Raw genomic sequence first — 18,742 nt, forward strand, 5'->3', positions numbered from 1 at the left:
CAAGAGGACACAGCCTCAGGCTGCACCAGGGGAAATTTAGGCTGGAGGTGAGGAGAAAATTCTTCACTGAGAGAGTCATTGGACACTGGAATGGGCTGCCCGGGGAGGTGGTGGAGTCGCTGTCCCTGGAGCTGTTCAAGGCAGGACTGGACGTGGTACTTGGTGCCATGGTCTGGCCTTGAGCTCTGTGGTAAAGGGTTGGACTTGATGATCTGTGAGGTCTCTTCCAACCCTGATGATACTGTGATACTGTGTGATGCTGTGAGGCTCAGAGCAGAGCTCATTGCTGTCTGCAGCTGCCTGAAGGGAGGCTGTAGCCAAGTGGGGTTGGGCTCTGCTGCCAGGCAAGCAGCAACAGAACAAGGGGACACAGTCTCAAGTTGTGCTGAGGGAGGTCTAGGCTGGATGTTAGGAGGAAGCTCTTCCCAGAGAGAGTGTCTGGCATTGGAATGGGCTGCCCAGGGAGGCGGTGGAGGCACCGTCCATGGAGATGTTGAAGCAAAGCCTGGCTGAAGCACTTAGTGCCATGGTCTGGTTGACTGGATAGGGCTGGGTGCTAGGTTGGACTGGATGATGTTAGAGGTCTATTCCAACCTGGTTGATTCTACGACTTCTATGATTCTACGATTAATAAAGTACTGGCAAAGAATCAAACTAACAACTCACACATTAAGCTCCTACAGAAAATAATTAAATTTAAAGAACAGTGCCTGTGGATCTCTCTCTACAAGACAAACCAAACCTCGGGTACAGGCTGATTGGATAGGGCTGGGTGGTAGGTTGGACAGGATGAGCTTGGAGGTCTCTTCCAACCTGTTTGATTCTAAGAATTTTACTACGTTTCTTGAAGATATGCTCACTAAGTCTACACTTTATCAAAAATATACTGTTAAGAACTGAGCTGTTTTGATGCTCATGTCAACTCAGCATACACCAGCAGCCCTAGGACTAGGGATAGTGAGCTAATCCCCTGATGACAGCATCTTCAGCACTCTATCCACTACCCACAAGACATCCAGATCACAGCAGATGCTCCCTAGGCTGGTTACAGAGGTTCACATGAACTCATGTAGGCAATCAATGCAAATTCTACAAAAACATGTCTGCAGCACGTGGGAGAGCACAGCAACAATCTACTCTGATAAGTAACAATGCAGAAACAAATCCTCTAAGCCAGCAAATACAATACCAAATAATGAGAAAGTGACAGTGCATTAATGAACATGCATAATAAAGCAGATGGAACCTTTTCAAAGGAGATAACGCTCTTCTCCTAAGTGTGTTGCTGCACAAATATTTTGGTTTTCAGGCATATTGTCTGGCTCCCAAACATCTACCATGGTTCCCCTGAATTTCTTCCATTACCTTGACTGCCTGACTACCCTTGTCAAAACTCCCCATTTCACATTTCCTCCCCCCTTGGACTGTAACAAGAATGTTCATCAACAAGTTTTGATCATTACAGTGTATAGAACACTGTCCTGTTAGAGCATTTACTTTGGTTTATCCACAGTGGTATTACATTAAAGCACTACAAAAGGATAGCAGTTTTCTCAGAACTGGCATAATCAGACCAAATCCAGTTTTCCCATCTGAGCTGAAAGCTCAGGAAGGTGCACACAATGTACATCTTGCTCCACATCACTAACCTGCACTATACTCTTTGAAGCAGTTGCCTGTCCTTCCTGAACTGAGAGGCCTAGAACTGGTCAGAATATTCAAGATGAGGCCTCATCGTGGCACATTAGAGGAGCAGGAGAACCTCTCTCAACCTACTGACCACATTAGTCTGTCAGTGGTGATACCACTACAAGGTCACGCACCAACAATGACGTTTTACTGTGCCATGCAGATACAGCATATCTCCCTCCAAGTCACAACCATGTCTTACTCCCAGCAACCTCCAGATGCTTTGCAAATCACAGCACCTGCTAATAAAGTTATCTACAACCAATGTGTGACAAATTAGGTGAAAAATCACCTCCTGAGACTTTATTATAACAAGACTTAGCACCACCTACAAAGAGTAGACCAAAGTTCTCAAATGGTTGGGAAATTACTGTCCTGTGGCTACAAAACCAAGAATTAATTTTGTTGTGTGGATGAAACCTTATTCCAGATGACTGGCTGCAGCTCTAAATAAACCTCCTTACATTATCTGCACTCTTCTCCACATCACAGTATTTATTATAAGAACCATGATAGAACAGGGGATGGCAAACACAATGCAAGGAGGTGTTTTATCAAGAATCGTAGAATCACTGAATGTTAAGGGTTGGAAGGGACCTCGAAAGATCATCCAAATCCAATCCACCTGCCAGAGCAGGATCACCCAGAGCAGATCACACAGGAACACAACCAGGCAGGTCTTGAATATCTCCAGAGAGGGAGACTCCACAATCCCCTTGGGCAACCTGTCCCAGTGTTCCATCACCCTCACCGTAAAGATGTTTCTTCTCATATTTACATGGACTTTCCTATGCCTCAGCTTCCATCCATTGCCCCTTGTGCTGTCACTGGGCATCACTGAAAACAGCCTGACTGACTGCATCCTCCTGGCACTCACCCTTTGCATATTTATAAACATTAATGAAGTCACCCTTCAGTCTCCTCCTCTCCAAACTAAAGAGTCTCAGCTCCTTCAGTCTCCCCTTGTAAGGAAGGTGTTCCACTCCCTTAATCATTTTTGTGGCTCTGTGATGGACTCTCTCAAGCAGTTCCCTGTCCTTGAACGGAGGGGCCCAGAACTGGACACAATATTTCAGATGAGACCTCACCCAGGAAGAGTAGAGGGGGAGGAGAACCTCTCTCGACCTACTAACCACAGCCCTTCTAATATACCCCAGAATGGCTTTGGCCATTTGGGCACGCTGCTGGCTCATGGTCAACCTCCCACCTGATAGGACTCCCATGCCCTTTTCCCCTTCACTGCTCTCCAACCTATAGTGCTCCCTGGAGTAGTTCCTTCCCAGATGCAGGACTCTACACTTGCCCTTAATGAATTTTACTAAATTTCTCCCTGCCCAACCCTTCAGCCTAAGTCTCACTGAATGGCAGCACAGCCTTCTGGTGTCACAGCCACTCCACCTAGTTTGGTGTCATCAGCAAACTTGCTGACAGTGCTCTCTGTTCCTCCTCCACATTGTTGATGAATATATGAACATATTGATGAATATATTGAATGGAACTGATCCCAGTACTGACCCCTGAAGACTCCACTAGATGCTAGACTCCATCCCATTGACCACAACTGCCTGACTTCTTTTCCTCAAGTGGTACACAATCCACCTCACTACCCAGTCACCCAGACCACACTGCCTCAGTTTAGCTGCAAGGATGCTGTGAGAGACTATGTCAAATGCTTTATTGAAATCATGATAAACCGTATCCATGGCTCTACCATCTTCTATCCACCTGCTGATGCCCTCATAAAAGGCTATCAGGTTGGGTGTGCTAGTTTGAAGCAAGCTGGAATGTTTTGGTAACAGAACTAGATAATAGGCAGTGAAATGAAAACAATTGATGTCAACTTCTCTCACAGTCTCACTGAGAGCTCTGGGAAGAAGAAGGACTTTTTCTCCATTTTGTTTCTTCACTCTTGCTTTTGCCTTAGACCTGGTCACATCTCATTAACCTTGCTCCTACTAACCTTGCTCCCTAACCTCTTGGCTGCACCTCTCTTCTTCCTCAGAACTGGGGTAAGGTTGAGAGGGGCCGGGGGGAGGTGTTGGGGTGGTTTGAGAGCCCCTCCTGGGGACTCAGGTTTCTGGGAGGGGAGTTGTGCTTTTGTATTGTTTATCCTTTGTATATTTCTGTATATAATTGTATATAACTGTATATATTGTAAATAGCTGCTTGTAAATTCTGCTAGCTGTAAATAAATTGCTTCACCTATATTCCCAGTGTCTGTCTGAGTTAGCTGGGGCAAATACAAAGTGTGGGGGGGGCGGGGTAACCCCCAAACCATCACATTGGGCAAACATGACTTCCTCTCAGTTAAACCATGCTGACTGCTCCTAAACACAGACATTCTCGTTTTTGATTTGCCTAAGGACAGCGCCAAGGATAAAGTAAGGAGGGGAATGGAGACAGGTCCCTACTCGGGGAGGCAGGTGAACACCTTCTCAGCCTTCCTCACTCTCCCAGTTACCCCTGCCTAACAGATATAGATCACTGGAAGTTAAGAGCCAGGATGAAGAGGCCTCTGTGTTGCACACTTGTCAGGTGGAAGACAGAAGCTTAAATGGAAGGAGAGGAGGCAGGTTCATGGCTGTGGCAGGGGTTACGTGCACACAGCAACCTCTTGCACAAGGAAGAAGAGTTCTGCTTGTGGGAGACCTAGCAGGAACAGAGGGCCCAATGTGCAGGCTTGATCTTCATCTTAGGGCAGTCTGCAGTCTTCCTGGAGCCCAAATCAGGGATATCACTAGAGAGCTCCCCAGCATGGTGCAGTCACCAGGCTATTATCCACCAGTGATCTTTCAGACGGGTGGGGAGGAAGCTGCATCCCAGAGCCTGGGGGTAATGCAGTGAGATTTCAAGGCCTTGAGAAGGTTGGTGACAGAGTCTGGGGCACAAGTCCCTCCAGTACCTGGCCATGATATGGAAGGCAGTAGAAGAACCCAGTCCTTAAATACCAAGACTGCTGCTCATGGCAGGGCCTTGGGTTCTTTGACAGTGGCTGGTTTTATAGGACACCAGCACCAATGGTAGCGCATGGGAAAGGCTTATCTTACAGGGGGAAAAGGATTCTGAGGCAACAACTAGCAGGGCTCATTCACAGACCTCAAATCCATGTATTCTGACTCACTTTTGAATGGGAGCCATCCAATGACATCAACCAAAAGCAACAGCAACAAAGAACTCCAAACCAAACAACCAGATAAAAAAAAAAAACAAACAAAACCCACCAAAAAACCCACATCAAACCAAAACACACAACAGAAGAAAAACCAAAGCAAAACAAAACCCCAACAAAAATCAAGCCCACTGCAAAAAGAAATCTTGTCTTAGATCCTCCACAAATTAGTTCAGCTAGCTTAGACTCTCTTGCTTTTTTTATCCACAGTGAGCACCTGTGCAGTCCTGTGAACTTAAAGATCACTCAGATCCTCAAAGTGCCCATGTTTGTATAATACACAACTGAACTGACTTCTGCACTGATTAAAAGTCCAGTGGTTTTATCATGTTCCTTTTACATAATTCTCAGCAATTCTTAATTAACCATTAAGAAGGACTAGTATAAAGTACTAGTTCAGACTAGTATTCAGAGCCTCACCTCACTTCTAAAAGAGAAAAATGTATCTGAATTGCCTAATGAGCACCTCCAAATAAGATTTAACAAAGGTAGCAATTACTGCCTGAATTTTCTGTTTCCTTTTAGCTAGAAGCTCTTTTAAATGGCTAAATTTAAATTTGTAGCAATTTGTTCAGTTATCAGTCACACATTCAAAAAGTATTGACAGGCAATGATAGGAAATAAACACAAAATTGGGAGAACTAACAGAGTTCAAAGTTACAATCTAAGACTTTATATACAACAGCAAGTTATCTGTCATTGCTGCAAAGGGTTTCATTTTCTTGTTAATCATGGAATCAGTCAGGCTGGAAGAGACCTCCAAGATCATTCAGTACAACCTAGGACTCAGCCCTGTCCAATCAAACAGACCATGGCACTAAGTGCCTCGTCCAGGCTTGGCTTGAACACCTCCAGGGACGGTGACTCCACCACCTCCCTGGGCAGCCCATTCCAATGCCAATCACTCTCTCTGTCAGAATTCTAACTGCATTCACTGTGAAGTCTTGGAGTCATACAACTGTAATAAAATATGTGTGTTTTATTCTAATAATGCAATATTTTATTCTAAATAAATATTTTACTGTAATAAAAGGATATTTAATTTTCTATTAATTTATTCTAAATAAATGTTTTATTCTGATAAAATATTTTACTCTAAAAATATGTATTTTTTACTCTAATAAGTCTAGTAGAGTCATTTCAAGATTGGTTTGACATCAGTTTGGATCATATTTAGCAGCTTATCCTATTAAAAACACTCATGAAGAAAGGTCTACTATTTCCAAGTAATTAAAACTTTTCTTAAAGCCTGTCTTTTAAATTTACATTTTTCTTTTTCAGCATACTAACACATTCTGGAATTTTCCATTACAGTAGTCTTACTTTACATCTGAAAAGAAGGCCCTATAGACAGAAAGATCTAAGCCAACTAAATGCTTCTGAAACAGTGGAGTTACATTAAAGGCCTGAGCTAAACTTACAAAACCAAAAAATAAAAACCCCCAGTCTTAACAGCTAAAAGAAGTTATAATAAAGCTTCAAAGATACTCGTTTCTGAACATATTCTGATTTTAGTATTTTTAGAATATTATACTTTCACCAAAGCCTAAGCTCATCCTACATTCTTAAATGCTTCAGAAAACCTTGAAAGAGAGCATGTTAGAAAAAACTCTGTAACCATGGGGAAGAACTACCACTGCTAGAGCACACCATTTGGGTGTATAGGAAACTGGTTTAGAACTTTGCTGTTTAAAGCAGTATTTACAATAAACTAGAATGTCCCTTCCTGTGCACTTCAACTTTCTCAGTTTGAAAACAAACTTCTGCTTTTTAAATTACCAACTTATTTTTCATCAGATCTGCAATATAACTATGCATCACATATGTGCATTTAAAGTTAAAATAGATTATATGATCTATACATATATATTATTTATAAATATAAAATAAATTATAAGTTTTATAAAATCATGATTTAGAGTTAAAATAAATTATATGATTTATACAGTTATATGATTTATACTTAAAATAAAGTATATGATTTATAGTTAAAATAAATTATATGATTTATAAAGTTATATTTTTATAAAGATAAAATAAATTATATTATTTATAAATTTATAAGATTTATAAAGGTAAATAAATTATATGATTTATAGTTTAAATAAATTATATGATTTATAAAGTTAAAATAAATTATAACTTATAAAGTTATATTATTTTTAAAGATAAAATAAATTCCATGAATTATGAGTTTATATTATTTATAAAGATAAAATAAATTATATTATTTATAAATTTCCATGATTTACAAAGATAAACTTAATTCTATGGTTTATAAAGTTATATGATTTATAGTTAAAATAAATTACATGATTTATAAAGACAAACTTAATTCTATGATTTATAAAGTTATATGATTTATAGTTAAATTATATGATTTATAAAGTTAAAACAAATTCTATCATTTATAAAGTTATATTATTTATAAAGATAAACTAAATCATATGATTTATAAAGTTATATGATTTATAGTTAAATTATATGATTTATAAAGTTAAAATATATGATTTATAAATATAACAAATTACATGATTTATGAAAGTATATGATCTATAAAGATAAAATAAATTATATGATTTATAAAGTGATATGATTTATAAAGATAAAATAAATTATATGACACAATACAGCAGGAAGGAGGTGTTCCACCAAAAATAAAAGCCAAAGGTAATACCCACTCTGTAAAATGCCTATCAGAAAAAGGAAGACTTGTTGCATTCTAAAAAAAGAGACATGAACTCCACTACTAAGCCATGGAGAGTTTGTTTTTCCTTATGTAGTATAAATAAACATCATCATTTGTATGCATAGGTAAGGAGACAAAATAATCTTCCCCTTCCCTCTATCTCCTCCCACTGCCACTGAGATAATTGAATGGAGGTAGGGAGTTCTAGTGGAGATACAAAATGTTCTACTACTCTGTTTCCAGGATATGAGCCAGCAGTGTGCCCAGGTGGCCAAGAGAGCCAGTGGCATCCTGGCCTGCATCAAGAATGGTGTAGTCAGCAGGAGCAGGGAGGTCATTCTGCCCCTGTACTCTGCACTGCTTAGACCACACCTTGAGTACTGTGTTCAGTTCTGGGCCCCCCAGTTTAGGAGGGACATTGAGATGCTTGAGCGTGTCCAGAGAAGGGCGACGAGGCTGGGGAGAGGCCTTGAGCACAGCCCTACGAGGAGAGGCTGAGGGAGCTGGGATTGGTTAGCCTGGAGAAGAGGAGGCTCAGGGGTGACCTTATTGCTGTCTACAACTACCTGAGGGGTGGTTGTGGCCAGGAGGAGGTTGCTCTCTTCTCTCAGGTGGCCAGCACCAGAACGAGAGGACACAGCCTCAGGCTGCAGAAGGGGAGATTTAGGCTGGAGGTGAGGAGAAAGTTCTTCCCTGAGAGAGTCATTGGACACTGGAATGGGCTGCCCGGGGAGGTGGTGGAGTCGCCGTCCCTGGAGCTGTTCAAGGCAGGACTGGACGTGGCACTTGGTGCCATGGTCTGGCCTTGAGCTCTGTGGTAAAGGGTTGGACTTGATGATCTACGAGGTCTCTTCCAACCTCGGTGATACTGTGGTACTGTGATATCAGACTACATCAAAAGAGACCGGGGAAAACAGAAGGAAAAATGCCTGACCTGATCTGCACAGGTACCCACAACAAGTCCCCGCACGAAAACGAAAACAGAAAAAATAAAGATGATCCCTCACCTCAGAACAATAAACTTGACAAACTACTTAACATCCCATGAGACTCACAACTCCCAGCAATACCCACTTCTGTCATGTGGCAAGCACTGCTCAGAATGGTGTAGAATACATATATATATATATGATTCTGCTCCAACCGTTACAGCACATAAATCCACTTATAAATCTTAGCTGCATACTGAAGGAGTCATAACTGCAATTGTGTCTTTCCATCACATAGTCTCATGAAATCCAAAGGAAAAAGATTTAGTGATAACTAAACTTTTCTGCTATCCAGTTACAACAAAACTTTTCTCCACTACAGAAATATACAAACACTTACAAAATCTGTGTCCAGATGCTTTTCCCAAAGCATGCAAGAACAAACCCTCAGAAAATACTGCTTGCTTACACCCATCTCCTCCAACCCCCCAAGCCATGAGGAATTACTCTCTGACACAACTGGTTAACTTTCCTTTGTACTGGTATTAAATGCTGTAATGAAGTTACCTGTCATTAATGATCCAGTTCAGACACAGATTGAGGGAATTAAGATTTTTGCACCTCTTTACTATTTCCATCACGGTTTCATTGTCCAGTTCTGTGATGTGGCGTAGATCCAAGTTTGAAAGATTCCTTAGCTATGAAGACAAATATGACAGAAACAAATTATCTGAAATTGCTCACATACATAACTGTTAACAAAAACTGTAAATACTTTTTGAATCATACACAATAAGCAAGAGCTAGTTAAGAAAGATGAGCTTACAGTATGCTTCACAAAAAGGAAACATATTGGAGATATTCACAGGACTCAAATTCAGAATTCAGACACTCAGACACTCCATAAAAATCAAAACACTCTCATGGTTGAATTCATCTCCATTGGGCACTGAGGCCTTCCTCCTTTTGCCTATATGGAGAGTAAGGTACCAAGACAGCACACCAACTCACTTAATTACAAGTGAAATAGGGCATGGGAGGAAGAAGACATTTGTGCTTAGATTCAAATGCATGGGATTAAAGATTCCAGAGTCTAAAGCTTTCAAACTAAGCAAATATTACAAACTTCCTGCAAAATATTTATACTGTAGTCTCACCTGCACAGCCACCATTAATAACTTGGACATACTGAACAACTAGAGTTTGTGCCAAGGAAGAGTATGATTAAGATTTACAGCCTGGTTAATCAGATTTATTCCTAATGTTAATCATTATAATGTCTCTCAAAAGTAAATAAAACTCTCCTACTACTTTTATGAGCTGTGGATTCAAAGAACAAATTTTCAACAGATTTCTGCAGTGCATTATTTTAGTCATAATAACCTCCAAGTCCTGTTTGTTTTTTAAGCTGTCTGAAATAGTCTGTGTTATACTCTGGAAAAATAATTGCATTAGGTAATACTGACACTTTAATTAAATTTACCTTCCCTGTAAGAGAGAAAAAACAATCCTGTTCAGCGATTTAAGTCTCTAAGGATTTGATTAAGTAAAGGCATACAACTGAGATCACATAATCAGTCCATTTCAGTACTTAATTAAGTCAAAGCGTTATAACAAAGAAAAGTAATAATTAAAAAGAATTACAATAAAAAGAAGAACATTAAAAGGCAAAAAACAGGACTTCAAATGTAGTTGGACTTCTACAGAGAGTGGTGATAGGGTGTTTTGTTCCAGGAAGTTTTTGACAGTCTTCAAACTAAAGGTGAAGAAAAACCACACACTGCTCCCCAAAATTCTGTAGAACAAGCATAAAATTAAGGAGCCTGACCTCTGTGAAGTAACTGCAGGGTATGTGTATAGGAAGTAGGACAATAATGTTCCTGGAACAAAGATGATACTGCTAACATTAGAATCACAGAATCAACCAGGTTGGAAGAGACCTCCAAGATCATCCACTCCAACCTATCACCCAGCCCTATCCAATCAACCAGACCATGGCACTAAGTGCCTCATCCAGGCTTTTCTTGAACACCTCCAGGGATGGTGCCTCCACCACCTCCCTGGGCAGCCCATTCCAATGGGAACTCACTCTCTCTGGGAAGAACTTCTTCCTAATATCCAGCCTATACCTACCCCGGCACAACTTGAGACTGTGTCCCCTTGTTCTATTGCTGGTTGCCTGGGAGAAGAGGCCACCCCCACCTGGCTACAATGTCCCTTCAGGTAGTTGTAGACAGTAATAAAATCTCCCCTGAGCCTCCTCTTCTCCAGGCTGCACAACCCCAGCTCCCTCAGCCTCTCCTCATAGGGTTTGTGTTCCAGGCCCCTCACCAGCTTTGTTGCCCTTCTCTGGACACCTTCCAGCACCTCAACATCCTTCTTGAATTGAGGGGCCCAGAACTGGACACAGCACTCAAGGTGTGGCCTGAGCAGTGCTGAGTACAGGGGCAGAATAACCTCCCTTGTCCTGCTGGCCACACTGCTCCTGATGCAGGCCAGGATGCCATTGGCTCTCTTGGCCACCTGGGCACACTGCTGCCTCATCTTCAGCCTACTACCTATCAGTACCCCGAGGTCCCTTTCCTCCTGGCTGCTTTCCAGCCACTCAGTCCCCAGCTTATAGCGCTACTTGGGGTTGTTCATCCAGTCCAACCTGGCACCCAGCCCTGTCCAGTCAACCAGACCATGGCACTAAGTGCCTCTGCCAGGCTTTTCTTCAACACCTCCAGGGACAGTGACTCCACCACCTCCCTGGGCAGCCCATTCCTTGTTATAAACCCATTGAACTTCTGAAAATCTGATTTGCCTATTAGTGAAAAATAAAGCACATAATGACTGACACCATGTGGGTAAAATGCAAAGACTTTGCATGCTGTGTCTGCACTTCATACGTGCTGCTCTAGCAGGAAGTTTAAAACAGCTTTTATTTGCCAATCCATCATTTTCTTTCCTGCATAAATTACAAGGAGAAGGGGAATTGTCAGAGCAATTCAAACAGTCCTGTCATACTCCTAATTCATATTAGATGCTTCAGCCTTCACACTATGTTGGCAATAACATGGCAAATGTCTCCAACAGAGGAAATAAAAACTACTGGACTATTCAACAATGCCTATGTTCTATGACAGTAAACAAATATTTATCAAAGATAAACAGAAAATCATCCCATTAAAAAAAAAAAAACCACAAATTCCACAACAGAGTTCTTTCAGCCAAGACAACGCTCTTCGTATGAGCTGGTGACAGTGGTGATTCTTTTGTTCTTTTATTAATTCCAAACTAAAAAACCATGAACTTACACCAAAGATAAATCAGTGCACGTAGGTCAGGGCTACTTCCAAAAGCACTGCGGATTCAGATTAGGTAAAACGTAATGCCAGATTATGTACCTCTCTAATGCAAATGAGGAAGAAAGAGCAGGAAGAATTTGTGCTTGTGTTTATCCAGGAAAAAGAATTTGTGCTTTGGTGTTTTTCCACCAAATCAGCAGGCTAAAAAAATAAAACTGAATTCCAAGTGTTCCTACTGACCAAAAACCTTATCCTTTAGCATCACAGCAAATGATCACACCCTCATGTTTTCTTCCCTTCATAATAGTCTACTGTTATATGCAATATACAGCAACACAATCATCACTTGCCTTTCTTAATGTCACACTCATTCATCTTAAACAGCCTACCTGACACCTGACTTCCTTGCTAGTTTTATTCTTTTTAATCAAGCACAACGTCCCCGATTCAGAAGAATCTTACTGTGTTATGAGTTTGAAGAGACTGCTTCATGCTGACAAGAATACTTCAAATATAATTTGGTCTACACAATCTCACAATTGCCATTTCAGATGTGGGGATGACTTTCAAGAGCTGCAGAACAAGGTATGCATTCCCAAACGTACTCGACCTTGTAACATCATTTTGTACATTGATCTGAATATGACAGGGGACAAGACTATCCCTTAGTCTATTTTGGTCACATCTTGTTACTGATCAGAGAATTGTTATAAATGTATATGTAACCATTTCTCATTACATAAATGAGGCAGGTAACTTTAACAACAAATGTATTATCTTATATTTTATCTGAAAAAGTAATTGCAATGTCTCAGTGCTACAATGTTGACTTCTTTGCTAATCACAGAATCAACCAGGTTGGAAGAGACCTCCAAGATCATCCAGTCCAACCTATCAGACCTTTCTCTTGCTGTGAACTTCTGCTTGCCACAAACCTCCACTTGCCACAGACACAGTGCCAGGAAAATCCACTAGATTTCTTTACCTTAACTACGGTGAGCATGCAGAATAGTAGAATGATTTGGGCTGAATGGAATCTTAAAGATCATCGAGCTCAAACTTCCCCACCACGGGCAGGGACACCTTCCATGAGTCCAGCTTGCTCCAAGCCCATCCAACATGGCCTAAAATGCCTCTAGGAAGCACAACCACAACTTCCCTAGGCATTCAGTTCCAGTGTATCTTTACCCTCACTGTAAAGAATTTTTCCTAATATCCAGACTAAATCTGCCCTCTTCCATCTCAAAGGCATTGCCCCTTTGTCCTGCCTCTACAGGGCCTTCTGAAAAGTCCCTTCCCAGCTTTCTTAAACTACATTATTTTTATATTCTACCTCTCAGACTTGGATTTAGAAGTTAATATGATGCAGGAAAAAAATTAAGCTTCTCTGTGGCAGACAACTGGAGAGTTGTCACATTCAAATCTTCAGTGCATGCAAAAATCTTGAGATTAAAACAGTACATCTTTAATTAGCTTTTTTCTACAATAAAAGGGTATTTTGTGACTCAAATATTCAATCTTAGGGCATCAGGATATATAAAGCTTTTGCATTTGTTTTTGGCTGGTCTGCTGGAATTCTGATTGGGGTATTTTGTTTGCTTTTTTTCTTTGCTCATTTGTTGCATTGGGGGAGGGGTTTGCTCAGTTGGATTTTTTTTAATCAAACTAAATTATCTTCATGCAGCATTACTATTCTACTGCACTGTTCCAGGGCCATCCTGCCACAGATATTTATCATTTTCTTCAATTTTTAATTTTATAGTTCTAGAATCCTTAGCAGAATTCAAGAGCAGGATCCAAACTCTGAACTCAGCTCCAGCAAACAGAAGGCTTAAATTAAAAAGTAATAATAGACAACACAAAACTGTAAACAGAAGGCTTCAAAATATGAAATAAAAAGTGGAAGAAATAAAAGAAAGCCAAACCAGTTAAACTAATTTTGTGTGAACAACATATACACAACCTTGTTGAAATTAGAGAATCATAGAATCAGCCAGGTTGGAAGAGACCTCCAACATCATCCAGTTCAACCTAGCACCCAGCCCCAGCCAATCAACCAGACCATGGCTCTAAGTGCCCCACCCAGGCTTTGCTTGAACACCTTCAGGGACAGAGACTCCACCACCTTCCTGGAAGGCTGTGGTGAATAGCCCTAAAGGGCACAAAAATGTGCATTGCAGCCACAGGCGGGAAAGCAGGACAAAAGAAACCCAGGCAACTTAGTTTCTTTGCCTGCGAGGGGTTCCATGGGGACCGTGCCCCATTCTGTGGATGACAACAGCCTGTGGGTTCTTCCATTTCTGTGTCCACTTGGGTGATCGTGTGGCCAATGAGACCATCAGCCTCAGCCATTACCCTATAAAGTGGGGGTGAACAGGGGAATAAGGCACTGGCGTGTTCACTCATTCCTTGCTGATCTGCCACTCGCCCGCCCGTTGCTTCAGCCGCCTCAAGCCACCTCAGCCAGCAGCTGATTCCACTTTGCAGCCCACGTGGAGTTTGCTACAGGACTTCTGTTGGATATTTTCCTGCCTATGTTTTTGGGCCACAGACATCAGGACCAGTGAGTATTCTCCATTCTTTGTTCAAGTTGCTAAAGGATTTTAATCAGCCTCACAAGCGGCGAATGAAGCCTCCAGACTCTCTGTCAAAGACACTTTCTGAAATCAGTCAAAATTCCGTTGTATAGAGACATTCTGTGAAACAGTTCTGCTAACTGCATCCAAGAACTTGTGTGGAGAGTTGTAAATAAGTTTGGGGGAATTATTTTGGGTATATTAATAAATAGTTCATAACTTTTAAATCTGCCTTATTGCATTTTACCCCAAACTCAGATTTCAACTAGTCCCATTTACGACAGCAGCCCATTCCAATGCCAATCACTCTCTCTGGCAGGAACTTCCTCCTAACACCCAGCCTAGACTTCCCTCAGCACAACTTGAGACTGTGTCCCCTTGTTCTGTTGCTGGTTGCCTGGCAGAAGAGACCAACCCCACCTGGCTACAGCCTCCCTGCAGGGAGTTGTAGACAGCAATGAGGTCCCCCCTGAGGCTCCTCTTCTCCAGGCTCAACAACTGACTACTGACTTAGTGTTAAAATTGTACACCACAGCATAACAATAGCATTTAAATTTAAGAGAGAGTGTATTTTGATGAAAAAGATTAGAAGGGGACAGGATGCTCATCCCTTACTCACAGTCCCATAGACAGAGAACTGACAGCCCAGTATATAAAGGTTCTGTGACAAGACTGTCTGTTGAAACATATTCAAAGGCAATTGTTCCTCTGTGAATGACAGATGCAAAAAAAACCCTTCTTAGATGACAAACTGGTTTAGGACAAAGGATGTTTGAAATCAAAGCCTCAGGTCTTTCAAAAAGATACTAAAAAGATACTACTACTACTACAACAATTACAAAGAAATTAACTACTAGTTTTGAATGAGAAATATTTTAAATTATGATAAATAATTTTTGATAAAAACCTTTGTTACTTGGTTAAAATGGCATTTTAGGGAGGTTATGTAAGACTCAGATCCTACCATAATATTTGTGTGCCTGAATATTATGGTCAAGATACATGTGATGCTAATTGAGAACCTAGAACGTTTGAAAACTATCAAAACCAAACCAAAGAAACAAAACTTCAACTACAGAAAAAGGGGGAGGGAGGGCAAATACATCTAATTCAGGACTGTTTGAGTCCTGTTCACATACTTTACATGAGAAAAAATTACTACTACCATTGGGATCACAGGTAATTTTTCAGTGTTTCAACTCCTGTGAGTATTTAGTTGTTATTATAGGGGACTGCTAATACAATGAACATGCAGCAGTTCTTTGGGGTTTGGGTTTTTGTTTTGTTCCTTGCACATTTTTACAGCTCCCTTAGAGATATGCTTCCTTTAAAATCACAGAATCAAACTGTAGAATCACTTATGCTGGAAAAGACCTCTAAGACTGAGTTCAACAGTAAATCCAACACTGCCAAGTCCATCACTAAACAATTCACATAAGATCAATCCTCTTCAGAACTCAAGTCAAATTATTTCTGAAGGAAAGTGATTATAAGGACTTAATGAGCTTTAAGTTCACATCTTTTGCTAATTAAGCTTAATTTTCTTGACTCTCTCTCTGTATATTTGCCTTCAGGGAATAAAATGCTCTCTGATTAAAGGCCCCAAAAGTAATTGTATGATCAAAGGAAATTACAAACAGCAAACTAAAAAAAAACCTGTAGATCACATTCTTCTTATTATTATATCAACAGAATCCATAAGGTTTTTTTTTTTTTTAATTAATATACATTAGTTTTTACTTAAACACTTAAGGAATTAACTGCATTACTGAGATATTCCCTATTCCTGAAACAGTAATCATACATGGATTAAAGAACTGGAAGATGATTGAACAGTTACCAAGGAGATGATTTTCCCACAGAATTATTTAATGTTCTGCACACTCACAACTCTTAATTTCATTAGTTAAAATTCAATACTGCAGAACATTAAATTCTCACTGCTTAAAAAAGGAACACACATTCAAACCCCGTGTTGTGCACATAGATAATCAATTTACATCACTTACCAAAACAAAACCAAAAGACAGAAGAAGTTTAGAATCATAGAACCAACCAGGTTGGAAGAGACCTCCAACATCATCCACTCCAACCTAGCTCCCAGCCCTAGCCAGTCAAACAGACCATGGCACTAAGTGCCTCATCCTGTCTTTCCTTGAAGACCTCCAGGGATGGTGACTCCACCACCTCCCTGGGCAGCCCATTCCAATGCCAATCACTCTCTCTGCCAACAACTTCCTCCTAACATCCAGCTTATACTTCCCCCAGCACAACTTGAGGCTGTGTCCCCTACTACTCTTTCCAAGATGACTGACAATAGTAATTTTTGAGTTGTTTACTTTTACAAATCACACCACAAAAATAAAGATATTGCTCTCCTTTCTAACATTAAAACCACCATCGAGGAGCTACTTGCACACAGACTGCCAGATAGTATCTGCACTGCAACACTCACTTCCAGTTAATAAACTCTAAAAGCTGATCTTAAATTACATTATTGCTGAGCCATACTTTTATTTATGTTATTTACTCACAAATACCTCAGAGGTACCTTTTGTTTGTTCATTTGGGTTTAAGTCTTAAACAGAGCACTGACACCCTTTCAACCACAGAATGTCTTCTCTGGAAAGCTGTGATGGTTTGGGTGTTCCCTGCCCCCCCACACTTTAGAAATAACCCAGACTAGACTCAGCCTCTGGAAATTGAATGAAGCTTATATTTACAGCTTAGTACAATATACAAGCAGATAGTTACAGTACATACAGCTATAGACAGAAATAGACAAGGTAAAAGGTAGTACAGAAACACAGCAGCCCTCCCAGAAACCTGAGTCCCCGGGAGGGGCTCCCAACTGCCCCTTCACCTTCCCCCTACCCCTCTCAACCTTACCCCAGTCCCAAGGAAGAATGGAGGTTTGGCCAGGGGGGTAGGAAGCAAAGTGGGTTAAAGAAACAGCAGAGAGGCTAGAGAGAGAGATGCAGCTCAGCCAGTTCCCCAGCAGCAGCGCTGAGTGTGTTATCTATGTATTGATTCTTATTCTTATACATCTCAGCAAGCCTATGAGCAAGGTAGACATCAGCCTTGCTTTCCCTTCACAGCCTGTAATCTAGTTCTTCTCACCAAAACATTCTAGCTAGGCTCAAACTAGCACAAATGCCTACTTTACTTCTGTACAACTTGAAAAAACTACAATCAGTACAACGATCAAGTTCTTTAAAATGTTCAGGAGAGTCTCTTAGGAGAGACATAGTGAACAAAATGCACAGCTTTGACAAGATGTGAAAATGTTCTCTTACACAGAGTCTATAGCACCACATCATTTAACAGATCCACAGCACTCCTCACTAAAAAGTCTCCCAGAATTACTATGATCAGAAATCCTTGACTTTTTCCTATGATTGCAAGACAAACATTTAAAAGGTGTCTCAGTTCTAATCTATATTTCCCAGAGACTCAAATAGAGATGATAGAACCAATAACAATTTACAGGATGCTTTTCCCTCCTCCCCCTTGTTTCCCAAAGAAAAGGAATTAGATGCATAGAGAGAGGAAAGGTAAGCACACCCAAATAAAGAATCTCACTGCGATTTTGGAAGTTAAAAGAAGAAAAGTTTAACCACAAATAAAAGGTACATGTGGCAGGGAAGTTGCAAAGGTGTAGGGAAGGGAAAACAAGATGCAAAATGTGTAAATACAACCAGATTTTGATGACAGTGGGTTTGTCTGTGAAACAAAGAGCAGCAGGAAACAGGAATGGTGATGGCTGCTGGCAAGCAGGGGGCAAGGCAAAGAGACGAACAGAAGTCCCCCTGCTTTTATGGATCTTAGACAAGAAGTGAGAGTGGGCTTAACCACGACACCTGGTAGTGTTCAGACCCACCTCTGGTCAGGGGTCAAGACCACCTGGGGTCAGAGTCAAGACCACTCCCCCAGGAGGGCTAAGGGACATCTTATTAAGTGCAAAGGAATTCAAGTAAATCATATGTCACCTTATGAAATGCAGTTCATTATATGAACACATTTCAAAACGTTTTCTCTATATCTAGCCAGAGAAGAACCACCATGCTCTTAGTTGGGAAGCATGATGATTTTAAAATTAGAACTTATGCTGAAATACTATCATAAAAAGGAGCACAAAGCAGAACACTTCATGTCAAAACATATCAGTTGTTAATGAAATGAGACTACACAGTAGCTCGTGGTTTAGAAAAGGCTCTTGAACAATCAGTCTTGTCATGTGTCTATTAGCATTCTTGTATCTGTCAAACTGATAATGTCTGCACTGAATAAGTCCTAAATATTTGCTCTGTAATTCTGAATTTTTATTTTCTTCATACCAGCTACTAGCTCAAACACAGCTATGACTCCATTAGATTGGACCTGAGTCTCAGGTAACAATT

At 40.7% G+C, this 18,742-nt stretch overlaps 1 protein-coding gene across 1 annotated transcript in view; it reads right to left on the bottom strand.

Moving 5' to 3' along the window:
* The window catches only part of FBXL17 (F-box and leucine rich repeat protein 17), a 404,447-nt gene that overhangs the window by 262,463 nt on the left and 123,242 nt on the right, over positions 1-18,742 (bottom strand). Inside the window, exon 6 of the mRNA XM_064140088.1 lies at positions 9,044-9,174. Within this exon, the coding sequence (XP_063996158.1) occupies positions 9,044-9,174 (131 nt within the window). The remainder of the gene's footprint in view (positions 1-9,043; positions 9,175-18,742) is intronic.

The sequence above is a fragment of the Pogoniulus pusillus genome, chromosome Z, assembly GCF_015220805.1.
Source record: "Pogoniulus pusillus isolate bPogPus1 chromosome Z, bPogPus1.pri, whole genome shotgun sequence".
Classification (NCBI taxonomy): Eukaryota; Metazoa; Chordata; class Aves; order Piciformes; family Lybiidae; genus Pogoniulus; species Pogoniulus pusillus.